Raw genomic sequence first — 10,313 nt, 5'->3', positions numbered from 1 at the left:
TTTTTAGCAAATAAGTAGTTTCCGCAGAACTTTTGAATGCATCTGAAGTTGAAGAACTAGACACCTTGTACGAAAATCAACATCTAAAATTCCTGCATGATATTGTAAAAACTCTAAAATGTGGTATGACACGAACTACAGTCACACCAGAGAAAGCAGTGCTGGCTTACATCCCTATTTTGAAGACAATTCTATGACTACCTCAGCGACAGCAGCAACGTCATTATATAAAAATCACACTAGTCTTCAAGACAGTATGAGCACCCTTTCAACAACAGCACTCAATATGCCATATAACAAGTACTATACTAGTGACGTTACACGAAGTCGTTCGAGCAGCAGAGCAACGGATTATGGAGATTCGAGTACGTATTATGATCAGTACTTGATGGAACCAAGACCCCATACTGCGATGCAAATGCAGTCGACGATGAGCTATGGTGATTATGGCTATAATGATAGTAATAAAATACCATCATATAATGATTCAATATCAAATGCAACAACACTGGCTTATGAGCAAAAATTGCAAGATCTACAAAAACGTCGTCAATCAATCATTCTTGCAATGACTACTGCGTCAGTTATAGCCAGTGGCGAGACACGTATTCCACAACATCTCTTGAAAAAAACTGAACATTCGACGAAGACGATCGCCCCAGCGACATACGCTTGTGCTACGGATTATGGATTAACAACATCAAGGCATCCTAACTCGTTTGACGTCTCCTCTTACTCTTTCACCAATAGCGGCTATTCCGTCAACAGCAATGCTGATTCCATTAATGATTTAAAATCACGTTCCTATACAACTGCAAAATCCAGTATTGCAGATGGCCTGTCATCTGTATCCATGGCGGCTCCAACTACACTGTTATTGTCTTCATCCTCTCCGATCGTTTCATCTGACAATATAAAGTATATAAGCGACATATCGACTACAGGAACATCAGCATTAGAACCATCTATCTCATCTTATGGAAAATTGCCAAAAAAATTACCCAGCACCCCACAAACATATAATCGGGGTAAAAGCAAACAATTGCCGCAGTCGCCCACGTTGCCACAGAAGTCGTCAGCGATGGGTATACTATCAAATTCCCCAAATATAATAGATTCAAAAAAAGAAAATTTATTGATCAATAGCTCAAGTGCATCCAACCCAGGATCATTTTTACCAATCGCTCAGAACGATGTTTCATCACCCTCATATTTAAACAAAATTTCAGCAACAAGCCAGGCAGCGCTATCAAGTAACAACGTTTCAGTCGATAATATTGAGAGTAATAGTAAGCGCCTTGTGTTTAACACCAATTATAGGGGTAATTACGATAACAACTTTAATCAAAATAACAATTTTTATGACAATGATATAGGCAGCAGCTACTACGATAAATTTGCAGATGATTTTAGACCAATATATGACAGCGAACATGTGGATGAAGCACTATCTGATGATTTCGTAGAGGATTCAGTCTTAGTTCCCATATCACCGTCCATGGATCACCTTCGCCAGGATCTGCCTGAAAGTATTAGATCATCAACAATGATGTTAGAGACTTCCATATTTCCAGACACATCATATAAATTTGATTCAGAAAAAGTATTACCATTAGCATCAAATACATCCGTCAGCACAATATCAGCCATTGAATTACCACGCACTAATTATTCATTAATAAATGAAGATTCAAAATTTCTTCACAAATCAAAGGCAACGTCGGATGCAGTATGTTCTGAATCTTTCACAATATCAACTTCTAAATATGCAGATCCAAACGATTTCATAAGCGCCGTTAACAGTGAATCCGAAATTTCTCATTCCGTTCCTAAATCATATCATAATGTAGATCATGTAGAATATTCCACATTGTCATCATCAACTATCATGTTTCCGGATATAACATCGACTTCAGCGCCAACAAAACACACTGAATCTGTAAACGATTCGTACATTAAACCGTTTGACGATCATCCAACATTCGATGCCGCTAGACGTAATAGTTACAAAATATCACAAAGTGATAGTCCTAGTTGTAGCGATGTAGATCTTGCCTCTTACTCGTGTTCGTCCACCACAACATCAAGCCTTACAACGATAACTGTATCATCACCCATGAAATACAACACATTGCCATCGTCAGATTATTTAAGTTCTACTAAAACTACTATAGCAAGTATTTTGGAAGAACGCCCTTGGGAACCCCCTTCATATTTAAAGTTGTACAGTGATAATTTCGAAGACTATTTGAAGTCTACAAAGGAGTTTAGTTTGACCACGACTGCAGATAACACAACAGCCGAATCCACAAAGCCCCTATATATGGAATCGCCATTAGCAATGACATATTCGATGCCGGAAACCTCCACACTGTTACCAAAGTCCAGTAGTAACGATGAAGAGACAAAAAATTCGGAACTAAACAAAGATGATTTAGATAAAGAAGAACCAACATTCCCCCCAACATCCATATACTCCACCTCAAATCTGCCCAATACAGAAACTATATCATCCACTAATTCGGAAGCAGATAACTTGAAAAAGATTTCAACCATTTCGCCAGCTCTGTCCTTCGATTCAACAGTTACGGATACGAAAGAATTACCCGCTTACATAACAGATTTCCTTTTTACATCATCCCTAAGCGATACGAATGACTACTTTAACACATATAAAATAACAGATACTGACACCTTCACAAAGATTGATCTAAGTACTACTGAGAAAGATGTGGATAATAAAAACGACCTCGGAGATTACTTCAGCACATTTTCATTGGCTAATTCTGAAAATAAGGACACAACGAGCATAGAGACTACGTTATCTGCAGAATATAACAAAAGCAGCAATGATGATTCTCCGAAAATGACAACATCAACAACAACTACATCAGTGCCCATATCGGAGACTAGCGACATTTATTCAACAACGTTATCTACATTTTCATACTCTACGGAAGTTTCCTTACCGAAGGTCGACTTCGATGATAGTTTCTATAACAGTTTTAATGTCGATCTTACATCATTAATTGTGGAAACATCAACTACCATTGAATCTAATGCCAGCAGTATCAAAAATGATATCATTACCACGACGGTTACCACCAACAATATCGACGTACCGAGTTCGCAAACTTCGACATGTTTGCCTACTACTGCCTCTACATCCACAACTTTCGCAGAAGATTCCAAAAAGTCCCTGTACAGCATGAGTTCTATAGGCAGTAGCGAAACTGGTATTAGTGGATACTACAAACCACCGACGGTGAATTCAGTTACTTCGAATACGACTGCAGCTTCCGCGGTTAGTAAAGCCTCCAGTATGTTAGGAGGTCTTTCTCAGAGCTTAAAGGGCGGTTTGGACAATGTTCTTGCGGCAGATAGCGGAAGTGATTCTCAACAGTCCACATCGTCAAAAAAAGGCTTTGGTTTTGGATTGGCCTCCAAGTTGGTGCCAAACGTTGGCAGTTTACTGGCAGCTGCTACAAAATCGACATCAGCACCACCAGTAACATCAACTCAGTCATCAAGTAGCAATACAGTATCAGCTTCGATGACGATTTCAAATGATATACCTTCCAAGCCGGCACAAACTGACTATTACGACCATATTGTTACAAAGGAGAATTACAACACAACAATATCTGATACCACATGTAACGAGGAAATCTACAACAATAATAACTTTACTAATGGCTTCATAATAAACAATAATTATACTGAAGAAGCAAATGCATTTAATGTCGCCTCGACTATGAATACACATATTGATGGGGCTATTGTTTCAGACTATGACGACCTGAATGTATTAAACCACGATAATGAATATTGTCAGGTGACAAATAGTTACGATTACGCCCACGATGATATGAAAATTGTGAATTCCGCCGATAATGCGTATAGTGAATACTCAACATTCGCCGATTTGAGTACTATGGGAGTAGGTGCTAACGATTACAATGAGTATGACTATGTAACAGCGCCGGGTAGCTTTGTCACCGAATCTAAATTAGTAACATGTTCAACAACTCTAAAAACAGAGAACATCTCCAGTACGACATCTACAACCAGTGTTAAAAATGCAACCAGTTCCATTCTACCATCCTTAACGAGCATTACATCGCATGTATCAAAACCGGCTCCAACTACAACGGCCGCAAAAACAAATAGTGGTGGTGGAGGCGGCGGAATGTTTGGTTCACTTTTCGGAAAAGCTGCAGTGGCAATGCAGACAGCTACTCAAGTACTTAACCAAGGCGCAACTATAGCTAGTACAAAGGTTCAAAAGAACTTGCAACCAACGGGCGGTCCCACTGCACAAGAAGCAAATGCTGCAACATCTGATGCTAGAGATGCTTCTCAAAGTCTAAGGCAATCATCACAACCAAACCAAATATATTCATCTTCTACAACAACATATTCATCTTCGACAGTAAATAACGTTAATGATAATAGCTATATTAATGGTTATACAACCCAACATGAAGCTACATCACAACAACAAATGAATATTGTCGATAGCGACAATATTCAATATGCCAACGGTAATCAGCCCCCGAAACCTTTTAATCAGCAAGTTAAACTATTGCCGACTGTGCCAACAGCTGGATCCACTGGCAAAAAACTGCCCATCATCAATGGTAAATCGGGAGTTTTAATTAAACAGCCTGCAGAGATTTACGATGACAACGAAGAAGTTATAAATAGCAAATCTCTTCAGCTAAAACGCACGCCGAGTTACGACATCGATAATGGACAGGATGATTACTATATGGATGTCCAGCACACAGCACAATCGTCGACAATACCGGTGTCATCAAATGCTTATTATGAACGCGCTAATGGTGGTTATGATTACCAAGATGATTATTTTGAGGCAGATGATGAATATAAAAACAAGGAAATTTCGGAGCACCAAGAACTTCATATTATTGCTCCAACCAAACGCAAATCATTACCATATGTGCCAGAAGAGTCAGAATATCATCAGTCGCACTCAAACGAAAACACTGAAAACTACGTTGACGACTTATGTCCTAGTGACGGCAGTGGCAATTATGAAGATAGCTCAAATGGTAGTGCTAAAAGTTCTATCAACAATCAACAACAGTCTGTTAAAACAACAATGGCAAATACTCCGCAGATGGCTGAAATGTTGGAACCAAAAACAACGATGCCCAACCAGCAGTATGGACATCAACATATGAAGAAACAGGACAGCATTATATTGGAAGAGGATGAAGAGGATGAGATATCATCAATTGGTTTACATGACACGGTTGGTTCACCTTCGAAATCACTCAGCCGGAAATCTAGTAACATCGTTATGAATGACGAAGATGATGAGTTTCCAATGAATGACCTGCAAGTTGGCACCAGAAATATGTCGGGGAAGAAAAAGTTAATGCGGGGCGAGACTGAAGAAGTAGTAAGTGGTCATATGCAAATATCAAAGAGGAAGCCAGAAATTACAGCCATTAAACGATGGCATTGGGCATACAACAAGATTATAATGCAGCTTAACAACGGAGGTGGTCCTGGCTCGGTAGGAATGAGAATCAATGGGCACCCCGGAGACAATCCGTTCTACAGCAATATTGATAGTATGCCAGATATTAGACCACGGCGAAAATCTATACCGCTTGTCTCCGAAATAACAATGGCAGCTATAAAGCGCAACGCTGGGCTAACCTCAGCGGTGCCAAGAGCCACATTAAACGATGAAGAGTTAAAAATGCATGTCTACAAAAAAGCGCTACAGGCGCTTATCTATCCCATTTCTTCAACAACTCCTCATAATTTTGTTCTTTGGACTGCCACTTCTCCAACTTACTGCTACGAATGCGAAGGTTTATTGTGGGGAATAGCTCGACAGGGAGTTCGTTGCACAGAGTGTGGTGTTAAGTGTCATGAGAAGTGTAAAGATCTCTTAAATGCCGACTGTCTACAAAGGGCTGCTGAAAAAAGTTCGAAACACGGGGCTGAAGACAAGGCACATTCCATAATAACTGCCATGAAAGAGCGTATGAAACAACGTGAGGAGGAGAAACCCGAAATATTTGAGCTAATACGTGCTGTTTTTAATATAGAGGAAAAGAGCCATACAGGCCATATGAAAGCAATGAAACAAAGCGTATTAGATGGTACCAGTAAATGGTCCGCCAAAATAGCTATTACAGTGATATGTGCTCAAGGCTTAATAGCGAAGGATAAAAGCGGTACCAGTGATCCATACGTGACCGTTCAAGTTAGTAAGGTAAAAAAACGCACACGTACAATGCCACAAGAATTAAACCCAGTTTGGAATGAAAAATTCCACTTTGAATGTCACAATTCATCTGATCGAATTAAAGTCCGTGTTTGGGATGAGGACAATGACCTTAAATCAAAACTAAGACAAAAACTTACAAGGGAGTCCGATGATTTCTTAGGGCAAACAATTATTGAAGTCCGTACACTGTCAGGTGAGATGGACGTGTGGTATAATTTAGAAAAACGCACTGACAAATCCGCAGTTTCCGGAGCTATTCGTCTGCACATATCAGTTGAAATAAAAGGCGAAGAGAAAGTTGCTCCTTACCACGTGCAATACACATGCCTACATGAGAATCTGTTCCACTATCTATGTGAGCAAAACAATGGCATGGTTAAATTGCCGCAGCAAAAGGGTGATGATGCTTGGAAATTATATTTCGATGAAATTCCTGAGGAAATTGTTGACGAGTTTGCTATGCGTTACGGCATAGAAAACATATACCAAGCTATGACGCACTTTCATTGCCTGTCAGCCAAATACTTGTGTCCCGGGGTGCCAGCAGTTATGAGTACACTTTTGGCAAATATAAATGCATACTACGCTCATACTACAGCATCATCCGCGGTGTCCGCTAGTGATCGCTTCGCTGCAAGCAACTTTGGAAAGGAGAAATTCGTCAAACTACTCGACCAGTTGCACAACTCATTGCGCATTGACTTGTCTATGTATCGCAATAATTTTCCTGCTTCTAGCCCCGAAAAACTTATGGATCTGAAATCTACAGTGGACTTACTAACAAGTATAACATTTTTCCGCATGAAGGTGCAGGAACTATCAAGTCCACCACGAGCTAGCACAGTCGTTAAAGATTGCGTTAAAGCTTGTCTTAGATCCACTTACCAATTTCTTTTCGAAAACTGCTACGAACTGTACAACAGGGAATTTCAGGTGGATCCAAACGAGGCGAAGCGTGAATCTGACGACCATGGACCAAAATTGGATAGCGTTGACTTTTGGCACAAACTGATAGCATTGATAGTCTCAGTGATTGACGAGGATAAAAATAGTTACGGCGCTGTTCTAAATCAATTTCCACAAGAATTAAATATAGGTCAACTATCAGCCGCAACCATGTGGAGTTTGTTCGCCGTCGATATGAAATACGCCCTGGAGGAACATGAACAACACCGCCTATGCAAATCATCTGCCTATATGAATTTGCATTTTCGAGTTAAATGGTTATATAGCAACTACGTTAAAGAAGTCCCTCCCCATAAAGGTGCTGTACCAGAATACCCAGCGTGGTTCGAACCATTCGTTATGCAATGGCTTAATGAAAACGACGATGTTTCGCTGGAATATCTTCACGGGGCCTTCAATCGAGATAAAAAAGACGGATTTCAAAGAAGTAGCGAGCATTCTCTTTTTTCAAATTCGGTAGTAGACGTGTTTACACAACTAACACAATGCTTCGATGTTGTTAGCAAGCTCGAGTGTCCTGATCCTGAAATATGGAAACGTTACATGAGACGCTTTGCTAAAACTATCGTGAAGGTGTTAATTGCTTATGCTGATATTGTTAAAAAAGAATTTCCTGAGCACACAAAGGATGAACGAGTTGCATGTATTCTTATGAATAATATCCAACAACTCCGTGTTCAATTAGAAAAAATGTTTGAATCTATGGGCGGTGATAAATTGGAAGAAGATGCGGCTAATATTTTGAAGGAGTTGCAACAAAATCTGAACACCGCTCTCGACGAATTAGCATCACAATTTGCTATCAGTTTAGAACCTCGCATTACTCAGTCTTTACGCGAATTGGGAGATTTGTTACTTGCTGTGAAAGGAAATTCTACAGGCGATAAAATTAATAGTAACGTTGTTGCTGTGGAGGCTGATGAAGTACTTCGACCACTAATGGATCTTTTAGATGGGTCACTTACACTTTATGCTCAATCCTGTGAAAAGACAGTTTTGAAACGACTTCTGAAGGAACTTTGGAAAATTGTGATGCGCACTTTGGAGAAAACAATTGTTTTACCACCAATGACGGATAGGACAATGATGTTCAAACATCTTACAGACAATGCCAAAAACCTCGCATCTAATGCAAAAATTGAAGATATGGGTCGCCTATTTAAGTCTCATATGGCTGGAAAACAAGACGTAAAAAGTGCTCTGAGCGGAGTGATGGACATTTCAAAGGAAGTCGAAAAAAATCTCTCCCCAAAACAGTGCGCCGTTCTCGACGTAGCCTTAGACACAATTAAGCAGTACTTCCACGCTGGCGGAAATGGTCTTAAGAAAACTTTCCTCGAAAAATCACCCGAACTACAAAGTCTACGTTATGCGTTGAGCCTGTATACACAAATGACAGATACTTTAATTAAAACGTTTATTTCATGTCAAATTCTAGATCCTGACCCAGAAGAAGAAAGTGTTGGAGAAATATCTGTACAAATTGACTTGTATTCCCATCCAGGCACTGGTGAATTCAAAGTGAATGTAAAAGTTGTGGCTGCCAATGATCTCAAATGGAATATACCATCTGGAATGTTTCGACCTTTTGTTGAAATAAATTTAATTGGTCCAAATTTACAGGATAAAAAACGCAAGTTCGCAACTAAATCCAAGTCCAATAACTGGTCGCCAAAATACAACGAATCATTTAATTTTACTATTGGTACCGAGGAACAACTAGATTTTTTCGAATTACATATATGTGTCAAAGATTATTGCTTTGCCAGAGATGATCGCTTAGTTGGTGTAGCCGTTATACCGCTTAAAGATATACTGGAGAAAGGTTCGCTATCCAGTTGGCTTCCCTTGCAAAGAAGAATCCATATGGATGAGACCGGTTGGACCATTTTACGCATACTTTCTCAACGCAATAACGACGAAGTCGCTAAGGAGTTTGTGAAACTAAAATCGGAAATTCGACAGGAGCCAACAGCGGGCACTTAAATAATAAACAATGCATAAATATATTACAAAATATAAGCAAACATACGGGAAATATCATTTAATCTATCACTTATATTTGTTGATTGTAAGAAAATAATTTGAAATCTTTAAACTCAACAACGTTCACTTTAATTGATATTGTTTAAACTCTCTTAATAATACATCTCATTTAATTATTTCATTGTATATAATAAGAAATTTAATAACTTATTTATTTAATGTATCTAATAAGAGTTTGTCGTATTCATAGTTAAAAATAAAACCACAATTTTCATTATTTAATTGAAGTTTTTCTTTATTAATAAAGGCAAAATAAAACAAAAACAAGACCCATTTTATCAAACAAGTAACAAGGGTTTGCAATTTTGGTCCACTCTGTATATTTAATTAAATTTTATTGCTAAAAATAAAACACTTCGGAATTTTAATTAATTTTTTTAACTACCATAGTACACCCCGCGTTCAAATTTAAAGACAACAAATGACAACTCTTGATTACGCCCTCCACAATGGCGAAGGTAGTTGAAACAAGTAAGAACGGCGTTAAGAACCCTCCACCACCAGCTGTATTGAAGTAAAATGGAACAATTAATTTCCTTTCGTTTATGAAGAAGACTAAATACTAAATTTCAGCAATTTCGGAAAAACAATGTGGCTAACCTTCAAAATACCAAAATTCGGTGGTACCGTTCTATGGGGCCAATATCGAAACGTGTGCCGATACTGACGAATTTCAATCGGAAAGGGTTTTACATCCAACGTAGACTAAATTCCAAATTTCAGCCATTTCGGTGGTGGTTGGGGCAACAAACTTCAAAATACCGAAAATCGTGAGGTACCGTTCTATGCGGGCTACAAGAAGGCATGGACCTGTACCGACAAATTTAGGGGTAAAGTTGAATACCACTAACTAAGAATACCCCCAACAAAGACTAAAATTGAATACCCCCAACAAAGATTAAATTTCAGACATTTTGATGGGTTATTGTGGCTACAACCTTTAAAGTACAAAAAAATGAGGAGGTACCGTTCTATGGGGGCTATATTAAGGCGTGGACCTGTACCAACAAATTTCTGGGGGAAAGTTTTA

The 10,313-nt window shown here is 38.9% G+C and overlaps 1 protein-coding gene across 2 annotated transcripts in view; it reads left to right on the top strand.

Moving 5' to 3' along the window:
* unc-13 overlaps window positions 1-9,505 on the top strand; it is a 32,505-nt gene extending 23,000 nt beyond the window's left edge. For both annotated transcript variants that reach the window (XM_073968724.1, XM_073968725.1), the window contains exon 3: window positions 8-9,505. In XM_073968724.1, coding sequence (XP_073824825.1) covers window positions 119-9,223 — 9,105 coding nt within the window. In that variant the 5' untranslated portion in view covers window positions 8-118 and the 3' untranslated portion in view covers window positions 9,224-9,505. The remainder of the gene's footprint in view (window positions 1-7) is intronic.
* Window positions 9,506-10,313: the final 808 nt, after the last annotated feature.

This window comes from Musca autumnalis, unplaced genomic scaffold (genome assembly GCF_047663935.1).
Source record: "Musca autumnalis isolate F117 unplaced genomic scaffold, ASM4766393v1 scaffold_2, whole genome shotgun sequence".
In the NCBI taxonomy this organism is placed as follows: Eukaryota; Metazoa; Arthropoda; class Insecta; order Diptera; family Muscidae; genus Musca; species Musca autumnalis.
This window is presented reverse-complemented; position numbering and strand designations above follow the sequence as displayed.